Here is a 22,618-nt window from a genome sequence, read left to right as displayed (position 1 = left end):
TAGCTTGCCTGTTTATCCTTTAATTTCTTTTGTAACCGATTCAGACTTCTATGCCTTACCACTTGTAATCCCTTAAAATCTTTCTCTAGTTAATAAAACTTGTTTTATTATTTTATCTAAACCAGTGTGTTTTGGTTGAAGTGCTTGGGAATCTCTTCTTAGGTCAACCAGCCTGGTGCATAATCATTATTAAGGCTATGTTTTAGTCACAGGTATTTTTAGTTAAAGTCATGGACCGGTCACGGGCAGTAAACAAAAAATCATGGCCCGTAACCTGTCCATGACTTTTACTATATACCCCTAACTAAAACTTGGACAGGGGGCCATGGGTGCTCTGTAGGGGGGCAGTCCAGGACACCTGCTGGTGCTGGGGGTCCCCGGGCAGCAGCGCGCGGCCCAGGACCCCTGCTGGTGCCGGGGGGGGGGGGGGGGGAGGCTGGGCGCTGATGCTCAGCCTGAGACAGTCGCTGGTGCTGGGTGGGGGGGTGGGTAGGCAACAGCGCTCAGTTCGCAAAGGCCAGGGTGGCTCTGCACGCTGCTCCCACCACAAGCACTGGCTCCGCAGCTCCCATTGGCTGGGAACCACAGCCTATCAGGTCTGTATTGTTGGGGAATCAGGGTGCAGTATCCAACCTGTCTGATTCACGAAGGACCCTCCCCCTGGGGAATGTCATAATGTATACGCAGGGCAGGGGTGCTGGTACAATTTTTATGGTGGGAGTGCTGATGATGGAAATCATGTATTTGGCATTTGTTATTACTACTTCAAGCCGGAGGGGGCAGCAACACCCCCAGTACTAGCACCACTGATGCAGGGGCAACTTTGCATACAAGTAGGGGGTATGTCTACACTGTAAACTAAGGCTGGGCTCTCACTCAGGTTTGAGCCCAAGCCCCCATTCCATCCACACACAAATCAGTCTGAATCTGGTCACCAAGCACTCAGGACCCCAGGTTCCTAGGACCCTGCTGGGCGTGGGTCAGGGCCCAAGTCCCAGAGACTTGGATCCAAGCCCTGTTATTTAGCAATGTGGGTGCAGTTCAAGCTGCTGAGCTGAGTCATAAGGTCTGCATAGCACAGTGTGGTCATGTTAGGACAGCTGTGAGTCCCAGATCCAGCAATTGTAAAGCCAGGTTTACAATGCAGCATGGATGCTCAAGCAAAGCGTTGGAAACACCTGTCTCACAGACCAGGATTTGCGATGCAGTGTAGACATAGCCAAGGTGACGCACGTCCAACAGAGGTGATCCCTGTAAAAGTAAGGACCCGTAGCAGGGGGACAGCCTGTGTGAGCAAAAAGTACCCACCTGGCTATCCTACCAATCGCTCATGTTGCACGCAAGGATATGTTACACCTACACGGTTAGCCAGGGGAGTGTATTTTGTGGAGGCAACTTCGGGGGGCGGGGTGTAAAAACGTTTGATCTCAAGTCAGGGAAGCCAGACTGGGAACCGCGCGGCGCAGCAATCGCGTTAGGGTCGGGGCTTTAGCCTCTCTCCGCGCTGCCGGCCGGCCGGCTGGGCTGGGGGAGGGGGGCACCGTGTGACCTGAGGAGCCGCTGGAGGAGAAAGGAGGAGCCGGCGACACCATGTGAGCCGCTGGCCGGGGGCAGCAGCAGCCCGCCGTGAAGACAGATGGGGTGAGCGAGAGTCAGCTCCAGCTGTCAGCGCGGCTTCAGCCCAGCCCCTCCTCCGCCGCGCGTCTCCCCCCCGGCCTCGGGCAAACCATGGCGTCCAGCGAGGAGGACGGGGCCGGCGGCGGCGGCGGCTCGCTGGAGGAGAAGGAGAAGGGCAGGAAGAGGCGCCTGGGCGCCTTGGCCACAGCTTGGCTCATCGGCTACAACATCGCCATGACCGCCGGGTGCGTGCCGGGGCTGGACAGACGCGGCGGGGCGAGGGGGAGCGGGCTGCGGCGGGAGCCGGGCTGGGAGGCGGAGGCCTTGCGACCGGGGGCGGCTCTGCTCTAGCAGAGGGCGGCAGAGGCGGCTGCCTGCAGGGCGAGCCCTCGCCCGCCTGGCATTTCCTAATACGGTGCGGCCGCGAGCGCGTCATCTCGCAGCCCGGCGGGGAGGTTAAGTATAGCCCGAGCCAGGAGTGCCGGGCGGCGCTGCCGGGGCTGGGGGCTCCCCTTGGCGTAAGTCACCGCGGCCGCCCCCGCGCGCTGAGCCGGCTCCGCGTGGAGCGGGAGCTGCTGGCTGCTGGCTGCAGGCGGCTCCCCTGCGCCGCGGGCCCCGCTCTGAGCAGGGCTGAGGCTGGCCGCCAGCTCGGGCACCGCCCTGTCCAAGGAGCCTTGGCAGACTTGCGGTCTCAAGCTGCCAGTGAAGGCTTCTGGGGGGTTGCGAAGTGGCTGTAAGCGCGTTGTTACAGCAGGATTCCTGGTTTTCCTCCCACGCCGAGGGCGGGATCAATGTTTTAATAAAGTTTTCAGAGTAGTTTGAGACCCACTGGCTCCCAGCAGCACCAGGTGGTACTGCCTGCCCAAAGTTTCTAAATAGCTTTGGTTCAAATTCTTGCTTTGGAGAGCACTCCGGAGACGGGCAACGTATATTAATTTCTTCCATCTGCCATGTTAAGAATTAACTGCAAGAAATGATTACTACTATTATATTTCTGAGTAGCAGCCGTGTTAGTCTGTATTCGCAAAAAGAAAAGGAGGACTTATGGCACCTTAGAGGCTAACCAATTTATTTGAGCATAAGCTTTCTTGAGCTACAGCTCACTTCATCGGATGCATCCGATGAAGTGAGCTGTAGCTCAAGAAAGCTTATGCTCAAATAAATTGGTTAGCCTCTAAGGTGCCACAAGTCCTCCTTTTCTTTTTACTATTATATTGAAAAACCATCTTGGCTTCAGACTAAGCAGCATCACTGATAAATAGTTAACTGATATTGAAACAGTATTTTAAGACATTAGTTTCCTTCTTCTAGCTCCATCTTGGTCTCCCAACCTGCTGCTCTACAGATCAGTCTCTCAGTATTGAAAATAGAGGTTACAGGCCAAATTCAGGCCTGACACAAGCAGACAAAACTCAGTGCATTTGTACCCACTTACCAACGTTGAATTTGGCTTAGTATGTCATTTCAATTTTTGTCCTCAATTCAACTACTGGTAGGGGCCGTTCCAATTTGAATGCAATGGGGTCGAACTGTTAATAAGCCCAGGAGTGCATTTAAACTGATGCCCAGTGTTACAATGGATTCTAGTATTGGTATTAAGTTTTAAGGCTAAGGGAATTCTGGCTTATATTTAAGTGGTTGATGTATGTATTTTCATTCCTTTTCAAGATTTATCATGTTAATAGCAGTATTTTTCATAACATACTTAAACTGACTTAATTTTCTGTCGAATGACTGAAAATTGTCAGGTTTCAGAGTAGCAGCCGTGTTAGTCTGTATCTGCAAAAAGAAAAGGAGTACTTGTGGCACCTTAGAGACTAACCAATTTATTTGAGCATAAACTTTCATGAGCTACAGCTCACTTCATCGGATGCATCCACTGAATACTTCCGATGAAGTGAGCTGTAGCTCAAGAAGACTTATGCTCAAATAAAATTGTTAGTCTCTAAGGTGCCACAAGTCCTCCTTTTCTTTTTGAAAATTGTCAAACTCCCACAAATTTCAATACTTAGTTCAATACTTCAATACTTAATTCGACATTGGAACGTTTTACAAAGGGAATTGTTGAAGTCAGGCATGGGGGCTTTATGAAGGTATGTTTGTGTCAGCTTTAATTAGTGTTTTTATTCGTTGTTCATAATCTTTGCTAGTTTGGAATTGCTGTGTTTCCTCATTGTATTTCTTAACAGTCCACCCCTTGCTTTGTTGTTGTTCATTTGCTCATGAGCACTGGGCTCCTGCCACAGACTTTTAAGGAGGAAACCTTTATTTTAATTAAGTATCAGAAGGGTAGCTGTGTTAGTCTGGAGCTGTAAAAGCGGCAAAGAGTCCTGTGGCACCTTATAGACTAACAGATGTATTGGAGCATAAGCTTTCATGGGTGAATACACATACAACTGACGAAGTGGGTAATCCCCCACGAAAGCTTATGCTCCAATACGTCTGGTAGTCAAAAAGGTGCCACAGGACTCTTTGCCATCTATTTTAGTTGTGATCCCTGCAAGTGCTGAAGCCCCACATATCCCGTCAAAGTCTCTGGTAGTTGAGAGCCACCAGCAGTTGTAAAAGTGGGCCCTTTGTTTCTTGTGTGGGATAGGAAAAAAGAAAGACAAACATTTCATCATCTTTTGAAACTGATAAAGTATAGTAGTTACACTTATGGGAACACTGAAGGGTAATACTAGTACAGGCAAGTTTATCCACTTGGCAAGACAGTACTTGTTAATAAAATTCTAGGAATACCCCGGTTTATCAAAAATTGTGCTAATTCCTCTTTCTAATATGGGATTACATTTCATCATTCATACTGGTAAATGCGTAGGTGATGTTCAAAAGCAAAAATGGCAGGTAAGTGTCCAAATCCCATTGAAAGTCAATGGAAGTTAGGCCCGTAACTGTCCTTTGGGCCTCCGAAAGCCTCCCTCGGGGGAATTTATCGTGTAGGGTATTTTCTGTTTCACACTGAATGCTTGTCTGATGTTCAGTGAAAGTTGCCATTTTTCTGTATGCAATACAAAGGCCCATATGGGACACAATAAAAAAAAAAGTTGCAAGCTGAAGACCCAATAAAATGGTCTGTGGAAGTACTTTTTTAAAGAATAACCTCTCTAAGCAAGAGACCTACCAACTTTTGTTTTTTGTTAAGTCAGAGAAGACATTTCATGTTCCCTTTTTGTTGCAAAATGAGATTCAGGGAACCTTTTTGGTTTATACTTACTGCCTTTTTGGTCAGATATAATATGGCTTCTCAGGGTACCTCTTATGTAAAGGTACTGCTGTCACCTGCCATATTGCCAACCATATAAAAATCCATTATAATTCTCCTTTGACACACACTTTACTATAAAATACAAAACATTTAGAACCCAGGAAAGCCTTATTGTGAAGGCAACATGTATTGCTGAAGATAAAATAATCCACTGATTTCAGCAGTAGCTGGAATCCACTCTAATTTTATACTCTACAAAAATTTACTCAGATTTTTACACTAGCCATAAGAAGCTGAAATAATATCTGTGGGTGTTGCTTAATTGGCACTTGTGTTTCATTCTTAGGACAGGAATTGGAATTCACCCTGTGCCGCAGCATTATGGAACCTTGGTAGTTACACTACACACAGGGGAACAGGTGTAGAATAGGCATGATGAGAGAATCCACATTTGCAGTGTATGGTGGAGCCCAGTTGCATGTGAGTTTCACATATTGAAAGAAAGGCTTGGAGGTGAGAGGGCTATTGTCACAGGGTGTACCTATCCAGTAGTGTCCCCTTCTGGCCAAGTGTGGAGCTGTAGGTGCTCCCAGACTCACTTTCCCCTAATGTCATCAATAAGGTCACTGAGGCTTTACGTGGCCTTCTGAAGGGTCTAATTTATTAACCAAAGACCCAATAAAAATACCAGCAACCCTCACCCCAGCATCTTATCTGGGAGACACAGTCAGTCTCGGTTTATTAATTCCTACCTGAGTCTACCACTCTCCTCCAACAGGGGTTTTCTCTCAATTCAGGTCCCTTCTCCAGACACTCTTGACACTCACTGGGAAGAATTCTTCCCTAGAGCCAAGGGAAGGTGTGCAGAGATCTGTCAGTAGTAGCCCTTCTCTAGGAAGCACACAGTTCTGACAGGCTGGCCCTTCTGCCACTATTTGGAATTCCCTACCCCTCTGAGCAGACCTTCCAGGTCCCTTGCTCTGGTGAATTCTTCTGCCCTCAAAAGCTTCCTGTCTCAAGGATCCACCTCAGCTAATCTCTGGTAACCCTTTGTCAGGCTCATTAGCTAATTAGCTACCAGCTAGCCACCTAGAGATTTAAAATTCCTTCCAGGTGTGTCTGACTTGGCTTTTCTTTACAGGAGCCTCTCACAGGTAGGCAGGTCTCCTAAAAGGGCTAGCTCTGTGCCACTACTGAGTCCCCTGCTAAGTGGCCACAAAACTTAATGTAAGCAATATTTAGGGACTGCAGCCCCTATTCCTGGCAGGCTTCCCGCAGCTCCCATTGGCCGGGAACAGCGAACCGTGGCCAATGGGAGCTGCAGGGGGCCATGTCTGTGGACAGTCAACGTAAACAAAACGTCTTGTGGCCCGCCAGCAGATTACCCTGATGGGCTGCACGCCAAAGGTTGCCAACCCCTGCCTTAGGTGATTATAAAATTTATTTTAACTCAGATTTGTTTGATCTCAATGAAGAAAGCTTTAATTTGACTAACTGTTATTTTTGCTTTCTTTCATTTGAATAACAGCAGAATGCATATTTAAAAAAAATCCACACTTAATATCAGTACACGATTACCAACATGTCAGTTCCAGAACTATCCACTTTGGCCAAAATTTTCAAAAGTGACTAGTGATTCTGGATGCCTGGATTTTTGAGTACCCAACTTTAGACACTTTAAATTGGCCTGATTTTCTGAGGATGGGTATACAACACTTTCTGAAAATTGGACCCCTTTATTGGTGTCTCAAAATGGACACCCACAAACTGAGGCACTCAGAATCACTAGTTGCTTTTTCCAGTCTTGGCCTTAAGTCCCTATGTGCTAGTCCTTCAAAGAGCTTTGTGTGGGTAGAACCCCACTCTCAGAGGTCCCCTCACACAGAGCTCCTTGCAGGATTGAGACCAAGGTTGGAAATGTTGGCCACAGTGTTTACTTTTCAATATGTTTTAAGAAAACACAATACATATATTCAAATATTTTTTTAAATTTCATGTACATTTTTCAATATCCTAATGCTATGAAACTATGATAAGCAATTTGGGATTTGAAATTATATTGGAAAAAGAACTGTAGTCTATACTAGAACCATTACACCGAGTTGTGCAGAGGGGACAACTGCTGGTCTATTGAGAGTGGCTGGCACCTGAAGTTGGCATCTTTTTTTTTTTTAACTGCTAAGTCTTGTTAAAAACAGCTAAAGTATGTGAATTAATACTCTCTGAATAATAAAGATATGGTCCATACCATGGAAAAGAGAACACCTTAGCTATGTAACAAAGAGGGCTCTTTGCAAAGAGCAGCAAGACATTCTCTCTATACTTTTCCACAAAGTAGGGTACAGGAGCTAAATAGTTAATGGATTTTGCTATATTTTAAATTATATTGTCAATCTCTTTTTAAACAACATCAGTAGAAAATCAAAATTCTCCGTCAAATATTTGAGATGAAAGTAATGTAATGAATAATTTAGATACCTGGGTGTTCTTAGAATTCTCATTTGAAAATTATCCATTCTCTTTCTTTTCTAGGTGGCTGGTATTGGCTATTGCCATGGCTCGGTTTTACATGCAGAAAGGAACATACAAAGGCTTATACAAAACTATTCAAAAGACACTTAAATTTTTCCAGACATTTGCTGTGCTTGAGGTAAATTTTTAAATGCTACACATTGCTTGATTGGAAAATATTTACCCTCAGCAGAAAAAAACAAAACTTCATTAACATGGAGTTAAGGATGAATGATATCTCAGAATTTCCAGTCTTTCTAACTTCATTTATTTTTAAGGTGTTTTTCTGGGGGAGAGAGGAGGTTGGTTGAAGGGAATGGATATCTATTGTAACATTAACTCTAGGCTACTAAATTATTTGCTTATGATTTTTTTGCATTTCAAAAATGCTTAAGAATTGCTCAGAGACAGATCTTGCAAGCCAAACAGGGACTCCATTTCTTATGGAGCCTATTCCTTTGCAGACACCCTGCCCTCCTCCACAGATGATTGCTTCCTTCTCATTCCCCATACTCGATGCATTATCCCCCATATGGCTTTCTCTCTTTTGCTCCTTCCAGACTGGACCCACATGCCCCATATGGTTTGCTACTAGTCTTTCATTGAACTATGACTTTCCACATTTGCAAAGCACTCTGGAGGCTGAGTGCACTTGGCAAAGCATGCATCAGACTGATATTGATATATAATACATTCATCAAGCAGATGTATGTATATAATACATGTGCCTCTTTTAACATGTATGGTCATCTGTGTTTTGGTTTTTATATTATAATAATACCTTTACACTTCTAAATAATTCTACCTGAACCCATCAACACTAGTCAAGGATTTAATTTGAAAAAGAATTAATAAAAATCTTCTAAAATGAACAACAAAAATTTTAAAATCCTTGTATATTTGAAACACCGTATGTATCTTGCTTTAAATTTTCCAGAAGAATTCTGATCTGGATAAGATGTTGCATGTGAAACTGAGGTTTGGTTTTGAAGCTGAAGAGCAAGGTGTGTGTATGTATATGAAAATCAGCCTTATGTAAAAGTTCCTTCGGTAAGCAAGTCAGTCTTGATTCAGTGGTATTACAAACCAGGGGCCTGATCCTGTGAGGAGTGCAGCATAGGAATTCAGGGTAATTGGCACCTCACAGAATTTGGCCTTGACATCTTAATTTTTGCTGCCGATAAAGTCAATGAAAGTGTAGTCTGAATAAGGAGGAAAGGACTAGGAGTAAGTTTAGATTTATGTTAACAGCAGCAATGTCTTTGTTTATACTGCAAACAGTAAAATGATTTTAAACCAGTGACTTTTAATTTATACTTATTTTTATTGACAGGTAGTCCACTGTGCAGTTGGTGAGTCTTTTGCTTTTAATTTCTCACTTAACTGATTACAAACAGGAATTATGGGACATAGATAATGTATTTCTCTTTTTAAGGAATAGTTCACACCTCTGTGCTTGTGACTGGGGTCCAAGTGAGTTCAAGAATCTTCATGGTATGGTTTATAACACACAGTATAAAACAGGTGGGTGCATGAACAAATTCTGTTTTACTCTTTACAGGAAGGGCTGATTATTAATAAAAAGCTCATTTTAGCAGGAAGTGTTATTTAACAAGTAATAGGATCTGGCAAATGCTCCATACAGGGGGCTCTTACAAACTTCAGTCAAAGTTCTACAGGTAGAGAACTTACAGGTTCAAGCCTATAGTTCATTAGGATGGGCAAACTTTTTAGCCCAAGGGCCACATCTGGGTATGGAAATTGTGTGGGGGGCCATGAATGCTTACAAAATTGGGGGTTGGGGTGCGGGAGGGGCTGGGGCTGGGGCTCTGACTGGGGGTGCGGGCTCTGGGGTGGGGCCAGAAATGAAGAGTTCAGGGTGTGGGAAGGGGCTCCGGGCTGGGGCAGGGGGTTGGGGTGCGGGTGTGTGTGTGAGGGCTCTGGCTGGGGGTGCAGGCTCTGGGGTGGGGATGAGGGGTTGGGGGTGCAGGAGGGTGCTCTGGGCTGAGACCGAGGGGGTCGGAAGGCAGGAGGGGGATCAGGGCTGGGGCAGGGGGTCGGGAGTGCAGGCATGTCCCTGCTCCATTTCCTATGTGGTTCCCAGTGAATTGGAACTGCGGGGGCAGCATGCGGAGTCCCCTGGCTGCCCCTACATGTAGGAGCCAGAGGCGGGACATGCCGCTGCTTCTGGGAGCTGCATGGAGTCACATCACGCGCGGAGCGGGGCAAGCCCCCAGCCTCGCTTCCCTGCTGGAGCACTGGAGCGGGGCAAGCCCCAGACCCTGCTCCCTGGCAGGAGCTCGAGGACCAGATTAAAACGTCTGAAGGGCTGGATGTGGACCCTGGGCCGTAGTTTGCCCACCCCGCTATAGTTTACAGTTGTTTACACACAGGATGCTGGTAAATGCCATTGGAGAGGGACAACTGAGACATATTGGGTTGCTGCCAGGTTTGATCTGTCTGTTAAGCAAGATTAAGGGGTAGAGCTTCTGTTCATCAACAAATGTACCATACTGTCAACCATTCCACTTTGAAAAAGAACTTCAATTAGCATGTGTTGAATGTACAAATGGAAATCATTCTTAAACTGAATGTATCTGGATAAACACTGTTGTGACATTTTACATTGATGTTTTCTTTGTAGTTTGTATTAAATCCTTTCTCAAAAATTTTAAATTAATATTATATTAATATTATAGGTTCACAGCATGCCACTGTAATAGGCCATCATTAAAAAAAAAACAGAGAAAACCTCCCAGCATATGAAAATTACCCAACTGCCCCTGAAAGTGTTATTTATGTGGTTGGTTATAGATTTTAATGTAGATTCTACTGTTTTGTTACCCCAAGGAAAAATGATGCAAGGAATTTATGATTCTTGTAATGAATGGACTAGGACTTATAGTTTAGTTCGTCTGAATTTTATTTACTTTGCAAGGCTTGAAATTCCTGTTCTCTAAAGGTAAATATCGAGTAATGGATCCCAACTTTTGGGTCTGTGCTTGTGTGTGTGACTTGGGTTAGAACTTTCTTAACTCAAGATGCTGAGCCTTTAAACTTTCTCACCAGCAGGTGGCACATGCCTAACTGCTGATGAGATATAACAGCCAGGCAGAAACTGCCTCCATTGCCAATTCCCTTTTTATCTGTTCACAGAAGAGAGCTCTCTTATACACTTTGTTTCCTTTGCCTCCCTTTTTTGTAATACCGAGTAGGTTTATCTTAAAATTTTTTTAAGGTAACTGCTTCTTGTTTTGCTTTTAGAAGAAAAGAAAAAATGTTCAAGAAGTGAACCATTGTTGGTTACATTGGACGAGTAGATCGAGGCGAGGGCATATATCACTGATTGTCATCATTCTACCTTTATGTGGAATGGACTAAACCTTGTCCACCCAGCTCTTTGTTTCACTTGATTTCAATATAGTAGGTCAAACTACATCAAAAAATCCCCATGTCTAAATGTCTGTCTGAATGCATTTCTCATTGTTATTTCTTTGCATGCCTGAACATTCAGGGTCATGTGAGGGTATCCGATATGTCAGGGTTGGGCAAACTTTTTGGCCCGAGGGCCACGTTGAGGTTGCTAAATGGTATCAAGGGCTGGGTAGGGAAGGCTGTGCTTCTGCAAACAGCCTGGTCCCCCGCTCCCTATCCGCCCCCTCCCACTTCCCGCCCCCCTCAGAACCTCCAACCCATCCAAACCCCACCACCCCACTCCTTGTCCCTGACCGCCCCCTCCTTGGACCCCCCGCCCCTAACCGCCCCCCCCAGGACCCCACCCCCTATGCAACCCTCCCTGTCCCCTGACTGCCCCAACTCCTATCCACACCCCCGACCCCTGACAGGCACCCTGACCCATCCAACCCCCCACCCCACTCCTTGTCCCCTGATCGCCCCCTCCCGGGACCCCAGTCCCTAACTGCCCCCACAGGATCCCACCCCCTATCCAGCCCCCCTGCTCCCTGCCCCCCCCCCCGGGACCTCACCCCCTATCCAACCCCCACTGTTCCCTGTCTTCTGACCTTCCCTCCCTGCCCCCCGAACCTCCGCCCCATCCAACCACCGCCTGACTACCCCCCGGGACTTCCTGCCCCTTATCCAATTCCCCCGCCCCTTTACCATGCTGCTCAGAGCAGCAGGACAGGCTTATTGGAAAGCCTGGGAGGTGGGTGGGCACAAGCCGTGCAGCTGCATGGGAGGAGGGACGGGGGGGAAGGGCCAGAAGCTAACCTGGCCAGGAGCTCAGGGGCCAGGCAGGACGGTCCCGTGGGCTTGATGTGGCCCGCGAACCGTAGTTTGCCTACCTCTGGGATATGTAGTTAGAGGCCTGTTAGTGATGATAGCCAGCCTCACTACTTGTCCAGGAGATTTGCGAGGCAACCACATGGAATTCTCTACATACTTATTCAAAGAACTATTGCTTGCATTTAGCATTGTGACCCAAATACAGGTTTAGCCTGTCTGTGTTAGCCTCTTATCTACTTCAGGTGGAGAGTAGCCTAATTCTCTTCTTCTCCCTTACCTATATTTGAATATCTTTGTACTTCGGTTTGTTTGTTTTTTTGCTTTTGTTATTGAGATTTGTCCTAACCCTCTTATTTTTTTTAAATAAAAGTTAAATCTTGTTTCCAATTTACACATATTGGGCCTAATTTTCAGAGGTGCTGAGCATCTGCATCTCCTAGCTGTGAGTGTTCAGAATCTTTGAAAAGCATTAAAGCTTTGTCACTAGGTTGCATTTTGTTGAAAAACAGTGTTTCTCTTTTCTGTGTTTGGAACAAAAAATGTCTCTATTTTATTTTCTAGAAATCCCAGGAGGTTTTCAGCCTTCAGGCACAGAAGCCTATTACCAAATTCCTCCCCTTTTAAAGAAAATAATTAAATCACTTGTGTGTAATTCTCCTTCTCAGAAGGTTTTATTTGTAAAAGACCCCCAACCATCATCTTTGCACAGTTGGGGATTCCCCTCCCCAAAGGATCTGATATTTGAAGCAGCAGGTAGATATGCTACCTACTGAGGAGGCAGTTTAACTACTCAGAACTTGAATCTTTAAAACACTGCAGATGAGTATATTCACCTACAGCTCTTGATCCTCTCACTCCTCCTCCTTCAGTGATCGACCCACTCCCAACTGCCTAACTATCCTGCAAACTCCTGAGCACGCCAACCTGATCTTCTGCTGTCAGGTTTCACTTTGTAGCCCATGGAGTACACTGAACAAAATGGAATTATCTTGTGTATTGCGAAGACATTAATAAGCAGGAGTGGGGGAAGCAACAACAGACATGGGCTAGGTGAATATAAGAAGACAGACAAGACGAAGAGTAGTGTGATGTGATGTTTGTCCACTCTAAAATGGAAGAGAAATATTATACATAGTATTTTGAGAAAAAGAAAGGGAGAGGATAAACACAAGCAACTAGACCAAAAATCAGAAGAAATAGAGCAAATTGAAAGGGCAGATGCAGGGTAAGCAAAAGAAGGAATTAAATCAACGAAATAGTTCAGTGTTTTGATGTATTTACAATGGTTACAGTCACTTTGTACTGCACAGTTAGCAAAATTTCAGTATGTTGGTCAATACCTGTAATAGAAAAGTTAACATGATGGTGACTACAGGTGCTGATTTTTGATACCCCAGTTTTCCTTCTTCTCAAATTCTTAGTTCTATTCCAAATGTCTTAAGTGGAAGTCTATTGCCGCTTGCATAGAAAAGAAGTTTAAGGGTGAAGAAAATGTTGGTTCTTTATACTTTCACAGATCCAGAATGAGGAGAGCGTTATTCTTTTTCTGGTCGTTTGGACTGTGACAGAGATTACACGATATTCCTTCTACACATTCAACCTGCTCAACCATTTGCCATACTTCATTAAATGGGCCAGGTGGAGATGTCTTGCAGTTTAGTTTCTCATAGTTCTGTGCATGCTAATTTCATGCATGCTGAGCTAACTCACAGGAGAACAGATGTGTGAGCTTTGGCTTTGTGTCAGAAGAATGCGGTTGGTTGCCTTGTGTATTTAGGAATATTGCCATTTGGTTTAAAATGTAAAGAATATTTTAGCTCAGATATTTGGATGTGATTTGTTTTTTAATTTCTTTGTTTGATAGTTATTTTCATTTACTAGTCATCCTTTTGTTTTATGCTTGCAGGATTACCTTTTAACTTTTAGAAATTTAAGTTGCATTTTGAATACAATTTAAAATGTACTAAATTATCTTTTTTTTAAAAATGATCATACCATGTATCCTCTTACACTATGCAATAAAGAAAAACAAAACCTTTTGTTGCCAGAAATCTAGGTGTTTACAAACGTAGGCCCAGATTCTACAAGGACTTACCCATAGACACTGTGAGTGCTAACTGTGATGGGACTATTCCAAGTTCATAAAGCTGAGCACATACATAAGTCTTTGCAGGACGGGGGCCAGAATGGCCACTCAGTCCTGTGAAGTTGCTGGGAGCTTTGGGCTCTCATCACCTTATAGGCTTTGTCCCTTATTCTGTATTGAATTTATGATTTAATTAGAGGTTTTACAAAGCCTTCGTTAATATTTTAACTAGCTTAGTCCAAACAACAAGGGCATCTTTTTTATAGACGTAACCTTGACTATGTTACTGAATGTGAAATACATTACTGATTGTGTTTAGGCTGGGTATTTACCATGAAGCTTAACTGGATGAATTGCATCCTCTGTAATTATTGAATGAACAATAAATATATATCCAGAACAGACTTTGCTTTTTATGAAGCAGATAAGTCTTTTTAAAAATTCATTATAGATGATTTGTCCATATTTATCCAAAAATATATTTTTGTTTGTTTATTTTGCTTTATTTTTGTTTTGTAGACAACACAGTTCTGATGCTTCTAATGCACTTCTTTGATATGGCTGATATTTATATCCATTCTTATAATACATTGTCTTTCTGCTTGTACAGTATGTGGTAGGTTTTGGCATGTTTAAGACTAAATGGCAGACTTAAAAAAATAAACAGTTAAAGATCCCCTGTCTTTAATTGAATATATATTTAGGCTTTAAATTTAAAAACACATTTGAAAAATATCAACCTATCAGATACTCCCAATGCTTCCAAGTTAGAGGGTTTTTTTCCATTCAAAATATAATAAGGCAGTAGGAAAAATAGTCATTCTGACAAAAGAGCCTTATATGTGTGTGAAATATACTGGAAAACAAACATTTGAAAATGAGTTCTTCTGTCACATATCTTACCAAGGGCTGACATCAGGAATCAGGGGAAATTTATAGCTAGCACAAATGGGCACAAATCCATTGGCTTATCTGAGTTGTGTCTTCTCTTCTCTTCCCCCCCGACCCACCCACCTCTTCCCCTCCTTTGATGAGTTTTGTCCTTTTTTGTATATATAGCTATATATCAATACACATGTGCAAACCATAGTAAACTTCTGTTTAATGCTTTGGGATCACTAGCTTTTTATTTTGAATGATAAAAGCTTTGTCTTTCCCTATTAAATAGAATAAATACACCTACATTTTAATTCAGAATACCCCATTTTTGGTTTGTTTCTGTTCTGCATATGGCCAAGGTGTATTTGGAGTTACGCCATCAGTTTCTTGTTACGTCTCACCTAATCTGTTCTGTTTGATGTACGAGCTTGCTAAGCCCATCGATTACTAGGGAGTTTCATATTCAGTTGCTGCCATTTTAAAACTCATCTGGTTTGGTCATAGAATGCATATTATACATTTATTTCAGACCCTGTGAGGCAGCTGTCATTGCTTTCTCCAGCCTGAACTCAAGAGAACAGTTCTTTATGAATGATTGCATCTGTATGTCTTACCTTGCATGAGAATTTTTCAAAACATTGCTGATTTCAGTTTCTTACTTTTCCACCATGTATGTAGCATATGGTATTCAAAGTAGTTGGCTTCTTTCAGTGCCTTTGCTTTATCATTTATTTGAAAGTTGGTCTGTTTGTTCTAAAATGGGTTCATTGAGATATCTGGTCTCACACACAGATGCTTTTGCATCAGTAATTCCCATTCATGTAAGTGGCAGATGCAGTCCATTGTTAGCTTCCCCATATGACAATGGGAGGAACAAGCTTCCTAGGTATCTTAAGATTCCATTAACTTCAATAGAATTACAATGGGGAAGGGATGCACTTGGACCAGTGTGCATGGGCTGCGATGAAGATATGTATTCCTACTTATTATTGGTCCAGGCCTGCTCCCAGACCAATCAATGGCACCAGGATCAGGCTCTAAATCAACCAAAACAAGATTACTAGACGATACAACAGTTTTCCAAACTTCAAATCTTTATCTTTAACATTGGAAAAACATTAAAACATTTTGATATTACTGCAAACTAAATGTAAGGGATTAGGACCAGATCCTCATCTAGTATAAATCAACATAACTCTATTAAAGTCAGTGAAGTTGTGCTCATTTATACCAGCTCAGGGTCTGGCCCTTGGTTTTCTCTTGCAGGAAGCTACTGTAGTTCATTGCTGTGCCACTAATCATCAAAACAAGAAATGTTACAACATGAATTTATCTTTCAAGAAAATAATTCTTAGATTTATTTTTCTTCAGATACAACTTTTTTATCATCTTGTATCCTGCTGGAGTTGCTGGTGAACTTCTAACGATTTATGCTGCATTACCTTATGTGAAGAAGACAGGCATCTTTTCACTGAGACTTCCCAACAAGTATAATGTCTCTTTTGACTACTACTACTTCCTTATTATTGTCATGGCCTCATATATACCATGTAAGTACTATTATACTTTAATAATACCAACAACACAATAATAAATTATGCAGCCGTTCTCAAACTGTGGGTCAGGATCCCATTTTAATGGGGTCGCTAGGGCTGGTGGTTAGACTTGCTGGGGCCAAAGCCCGAGCCCTGCCGCCTAGGGTCAAAGTCCAAAGGCTTCAGCTCTGGGGAGTGGGGCTTTGACTTCGGCTTCAGCCCTGGGCGGCAGGGCTCCGGTGGGCTCAGGCTTCAGTCCCCCTTCCTGGGGTCATGTAGTAATTTTTGTTGTCAGTAGGGGGTTGCAGTGCAGTGAAGTTTGAGAATCCCTGAATTATAGGCAGAGCTTGCAGTAATGCCTGTAGTTACCTTTGCCTAATACTTTATAGGACCTAGTTAGTTAAAATTTTGCCACACTTGAACTGCTTAGGCAGAAATTTTACATGCTGAGTGTCTGCCTCAGGCTGAATATATTTGGAAAGCTTCAGTGAAAATGGTTTAGCCATTTCCTAGAACAAGATTAGGGAAAAATAAGATTTGTTGTTTATGTTAAAAGAATCCTACTACCATTTTGTTGAGAAGCTCTAGCCCCTCCACTGTTTGGAGAAAGAACTTGAAATTTGGACCCCTGTTGGTGTCAGGGATGAGCATTTTGCAATCCCCATGAAAATCCATCTAAAATTAGCCTCTGAAAATCATGGTTTGCACATACTCGGTAAAGGTTTGTTAGAGGCTAGCAGCAAAATTCTCTAAAAATTCCATCTGCACTGAGCATGCTGCGCTCCACTCCTACAGAACTTTGTTCCAACAACATTGAACATGCTGCACCCCCAGAGAGTTCACTGAGCATGCTTCAGACCAGGGGAAGCTGGATTTTTCCTGCAATTGCTCCCTCCTGGGAGCCGCTATTGAATTAGACACATGAACTGACAGCAGAGAGACTGTCTCTCCTGTATTCTCAGGACTCCCTATGCTGGCACCAAGACAGAACTGAGAAGTTGTCTCACTCAAATGCAGAGAAATGAGGAGCAGCATGGGCACAGGTGTGGCAGACTGGGGAGGGATAGAGGCATGCTGGGGTCTACAGACCAGGGGGGATAGAAACAGGTGAGACAGGGACAGGCTGGGGGTGGGCAGAGTTGAATAGAGAAGAGACAAAGGCAAGCTGGGAGTGGAGGCTTGGATAGGAGCAGAATAGGACAGATGCAGGGAGGACAGAGACAGACGGGGACAGGTTGGGAAGGATTATGCAAGGGGATAGGGCAGAAGGAGGGATGTTGAGGATGACAGGGGCAGAAGGATCTGTGACCACTAGAACACAGTGCCAGAATTTGAACTAGACCCTTAGCTTCCTGGTTCTCAGTGTTTCTTTACTGTTCTGCAAATATATTGGAAACCCACTGGCAAACTGTGAATTTTAGATCAGTAAGCCCTACAACTGTACCTGACAAATTGGTTGAACTGATAATAACAAAGCACCTGGAATATCATGATTGATAGGCTCTAATCAGTATGCATTCTGTAAAATGAAATCATGTCTCACTAATCTCTTAGAATTCTTTGAATGTGTCAGTAAACTAGTGGATAAAGGAGCAGTGGTTGACATAACGTATTTCAAGTTCCAAAAGGCCTTTGACAAGGTTCCACACAAGAGACTATTAAGGAAGCTACGTAGTCACAGGGTGAGAGGCAAACTCATATGAAGAGAGATTTAGATTGAAGACTTGGATTGTTTACCTTAATAAGGAGACAGATAAGAGGGGACATGATAAAAATATCTAAAATAACAAATGGTATAGAGAAGGGAGACTGGGAGTTTGTCTTCTCCCTGGCCCATAACAGAAGATCAAGGGAACATTCAGTGAAATCAAAAGGTGGGAAATTCAAAACTGATAATACTCTTTCACAAAATGTGTAATTAAACTGTGGAACTCTTTGCCCCCTCAACTCTTTGTTGTTGAGGCCAACAATTTAGCAAGATTCAAAAAGGGATTACGTATTAATATGGATAAAGAGACTATCCAGAGTTATAATTAATTATAACAGACATTATGAACTTTTATAAATTTTATAATTAATTATAACAAAAAATAAATCTTCAAAAAGAAAAGGAGGACTTGTGGCACCTTAGAGACTAACAAATTTATTTGAGCATAAGCGTTCGTGAGCTTCAGCTCACTTCATCATCATAAGCTCATGAAAGTTTATGCTCAAATAAATTTGTTAGTCTCTAAGGTGCCACAAGTCCTCCTTTTCTTTTTGCGGATACAGATTAACATGGCTGCAACTCTGAAACCTACCAAAAATAAACCTTATGTTTCAAGGGTTAAGTCAGTGTTTAACTATTAAAGGTCAGGATGAGATCTAATGTGAATGACACTTTATCCCACATCCACATAGTGTGTGATTTTTTACAACTGTCTTTGAAGCATCTGGTATTGGCCACTGGACAAGATAGACAGTGGGTCTGAGTCACAGTGGTAATTGCTACATTCCTATGTGTCTCATCCCTTTTTAGTGTCTGGCCCACAGTGATAACAGCTTGCTACTGCTGTTTGTTGCGGCATTAGCTTAAGTGGCTGAGGTCTGTGCTGTGAAGCTTAAGATTTCAAGCCTGCTGATGACCCATGAAGGTCATGGTGCCGCACGAAGGAATTTCTGTTTTTTCAGTTTACTTTGTTTAAAATTAGGAAGTTACACCCAAAGAAACTACATCTAGGAACACCCAAAGAAACATCATCTTAATCCTGCCTCAGTATGGGGGCTGGACTAGATGACCTCTTGATCTCCCTTTAACTCTACAGTTCTATGATTAAAATAACATTAAGATGGCAAAGTCAGGCACCTTGGTGCATATGTATTATGATACAGGGTAAAAATTTCAAAAATCCCTGAGTGACTTAGGCTCCTAAGTCTCATTGAAAGTCAGGGGGACTTAGACTCCTAAGTACCTATGTCCCTTTTGAAAATGGGACTAAGGGTCCTAAATCATTTAGATTATTTTGAAAATTGTACCCATAGTTTTTAATTACATATGACTTTTTTCCCACAGAACCCCCGTTTTATTCAGTGCACAGGATGGACTGTGTTCTGGGTATGAATCAGGGGTATGTAGTGAACAAGATGGTTATCTCTATGACCCTGCCTCATTTGTTGCAGAAGTTGGAAGGTGTGCAGTGAAGGAGGCAGGGGATTGCAGGAAGAGAAGGAATGGTCTTGTGCTTAAAGCAGTTGAATGCTGCCCTAGAGAATTGGATTCTATCCCTGCCTACGTCACAGAGTTCTTATGTGATGCTGGGCAAGTCAGTAAAATGGAATTATGTGTTCCTCATTTCCTGGGTGCCCTACCTGAGTCACCTATGGCCTGATATGCATAGGTGTTGAGCACATATAGCTGTAACTGAATTCAGTTAAAGCTGTGCATCTATATAATAAGATTTCAACACTGTCACTCTGTCTGTGTGTCACTTTGAAGCCTAGAATGTCTGTTGAGTCAGTGGAATCATGGAAACAGCCACAAGCTTGGCTGTTAGTTCTTTTTGTTCAGAATATCTCCAGGTTCAGTCATTATTGGGATTCATTGTGTCATCCAATTTTTATGGTCTCAGACATTTTCAGCGTTTTTACATGCACAACTTTACAAATTCCACCCATGTGATAGCTTGGGCTTTCAGCCACTAGCTGAACTTGTAAAGTGCTCTAAAAAGAATGTTCAGGCCCTAGGCATCTCAAATTGGGTACCCAAAATTAGTGGACACTTTTGGCCTTAACCTCTCTGTGGTGAGTCTCTTTGTTCCCATCTGTGAAGTGGGGATAATAATACCACTTTGCCTGACGGGGTGTTGTAAAGATAACTTCACAGGTATTAATGAATTTATCAGACACCACATTGATGAGCACCCCAGAAAGCCCTGTGGGAGATGGGGGGAGGTGAAGTGGGTAGGATATTACAACAATTTCCTGTAGGACTAGAGGGAGATAAGTTGGCATCCTCCTCCCAGTCCTGACCCATTCAAACCTCCCTAAGCATAGATCCTGGGCCACATGGAAGAGTCCACAGAGCCATGGAGGTTGCTGAGAAGTCATTGACCCTAATTCCACAGACAGAGGGTTGGAGGGAGATGCATGCACAGATCCCTACATGGATTTTGGTGGTGTGAACTGATCCATCAGTGTTTAAGTCATAGTTTGCCATTGTAAGCAACCCAGTGTTACTTGCTCCATCGCCATAATTTTTCCTCAGCTGAATAGTGTACAGTTAGAAATGTATTTTTCCTTTTTTCCTCTAATTTGTTCATTTATTTTTTGATCAAGTGTTTCCACAACTCTACTTTCATATGCTGTGGCAGAGAAGAAAGGTGCTTCATGGAGAAGTGATTGTAGAAAAGGACGATTAATCCAACTCTTGTAACCATGGTGCTTTTTACAGAACAATAAGAAATGGAAACAAAACACTTCATGTGATCCTTATGAGTCCAAGTTTTAAATCATGGAACAAGAATAAATGGCTGTGCATGAAATAACATGGATTGTATTGTTTTGTAAATTCAGTATGTCTTCAGACTTTGCATTTCATCCTTGGCTTCACTTTTGATTCTTTTATTTCATTGATTGGTTGTTTCCTCAGACAAACTATTTTCTTCCCAATTTTTTTATATAAATTAACAAATAGAGGCAGGAGATTGAATAGCTTGCCAAATTGCTTTCTATTACAAAACTTCTAGTGGTCATTAAGAAAAAAAACAGAGTTGATGAGCAATATTGGAAGTTAGTACAGTATTCTGAAAAATAGATACTTCATAAATTAGATTTTTTTCATAGGACAGGTGGCTTAAATTTTGTCCTTTCTTATTATTTTGAAAATATTAATCTTTGTCAATATTCAGAATTGAGAGTTTAGTGTCTCTTGAACCTTATGAGAACACGCCATTAAAAGTAAACTAAACTAAAGCTAGGGTTATAATTACTTAGGGTCTGACTCTGCAGCCCTTACTCACATTAAGTAGCATCTTCCTTCACAATTATCCTTTTGAAACTTTTAGAGTCCAATTAAGCATTAGTAAGTGTAATAGAATTGGACCCTTCATTAGGCCAGAGACTCAGCATGGGGGAAGTGGTCCATGCTAGCAGATTCAGGTTCAGGATCAAGGCCTGGAAGAGCTGAAGCCTTTTACTTGCAGGATCATATCTTAGCATCATAGAATAAGCTTGTAAAAGAGTTGAACTCTAGATTCTCCATGCAGATTTAGAGTAGTGTACTTCAGTTTGCTACTACTTGATGCCTAGCTATAGCTGATGATGTGGCCCAGGTTTATTTTGTCCTGGTGAATTGATTACCAGTTTATTCTGTATTCTAGGGTTAGGGAACATGAGGGGTGGCAGTGAGGAGTAAATACAGAAGTACATGTGGAAACTGCAGCTATGGCAAAGTATTTTATTTCTTACAATTAATCAAATGGGATAAAAATGGAAGATTTAAAAATACTTTAAAATACTGTCTTGACATGTAATTGTATTTTGAATCAGCCAGCTATGCACTTTTAATTGCTCCTTCAGTTAATTGTTTCATCCTCTTTATAATGTAATCAAGGAACAGTTTTGGATCTGGTCCTATTTAACATCTTTAATAATCTAGAAGAGGAACATGTTAATGAAAATCACAGATAATGCTAAAGATGTTATAAACACCAGCATGGAGAGATGAGTTATATAATGGGTCTTACAGAGGTTAGAAATATGGGCAGGAATTTAAAGCCATAAAGTTGGAAGAAACCTGAAGTGAGAGTGGACCACAGATTAAATGTTCATTTGCAATACGATGTGGTAGCAAAAAAGATCAGTGCAATTTGGGGTTGCATATGCTGAAGTTTCATGTCGTGAAGCAGGGAGATGTGATTGTCCCTCTTTAGGGATTCTCCTGAGTCCACATCTGAAATAGCATGTAAAGTTCTGGGTACCTCAAAAGCAGAAATTTTTAGGCAAACTAGAAAGTTCAAAAAACAGCAATAAAAATAATGAATGGACATGAGTAAGAGGTAGGAAAGATTGACTTTAAAACATTAAATATGTACAGCGTGGTTACGGGGAAAATATTGAGAAGGAAAAGGAATTATTAAGTACTAGGAGTTGTAATTAGGAGTCAGGGGAAATTAAGAAATGGAAAATATAAAATGAATACTAGGAAAAAGATCCTGACCATGAGCTCTACTAAGTTGCTGAATAATATTCCAAGGCCCATGATGGCAGCTCCTTTTCCTGGGACATGTAAAGCCCAACTTTTTGGAATACTAGAAAACATATTGTAGGAAACAGTCTTGCTTTGACAGTGGATGGGTCTAGATAACCTGAAAGGTGGTTTCGATTCTAACTTCTAATGATTATATACTGTGACTTTTAAAAAGAGTTGGAAATGTTTCCTGATGTGACTAACAAGTCTTTGTTATATCCTTAAGTTGCAATTTTATGTCTTAGACTTCCCATATTTACACATCTCAACATTACGTGTAAACTAGCTTCCTTTTCAGTTATTGGTGTATA

At 42.4% G+C, this 22,618-nt stretch overlaps 1 protein-coding gene across 1 annotated transcript; it reads left to right on the top strand.

The window, feature by feature from the left end:
- Positions 1-1,460: 1,460 nt before the first annotated feature.
- Positions 1,461-20,715, top strand: HACD1 (3-hydroxyacyl-CoA dehydratase 1). Its single transcript, XM_084618295.1, has 7 exons — positions 1,461-1,862; positions 7,358-7,475; positions 8,670-8,688; positions 8,772-8,860; positions 13,098-13,219; positions 15,918-16,096; positions 20,396-20,715. The coding sequence occupies exons 1-7, from the start codon at positions 1,729-1,731 to the stop codon at positions 20,476-20,478; spliced, it is 744 nt and encodes a 247-aa protein (XP_084474421.1). The 5' UTR covers positions 1,461-1,728; the 3' UTR covers positions 20,479-20,715.
- The last annotated feature ends 1,903 nt before the right edge of the window (positions 20,716-22,618 follow it).

Source organism: Lepidochelys olivacea (assembly GCF_965140295.1).
Source record: "Lepidochelys olivacea isolate rLepOli2 genome assembly, chromosome: 2".
Classification (NCBI taxonomy): Eukaryota; Metazoa; Chordata; order Testudines; family Cheloniidae; genus Lepidochelys; species Lepidochelys olivacea.
Note: the sequence above shows the minus strand (reverse complement) of the source record. Positions and strands in the feature narration are given on the sequence as shown.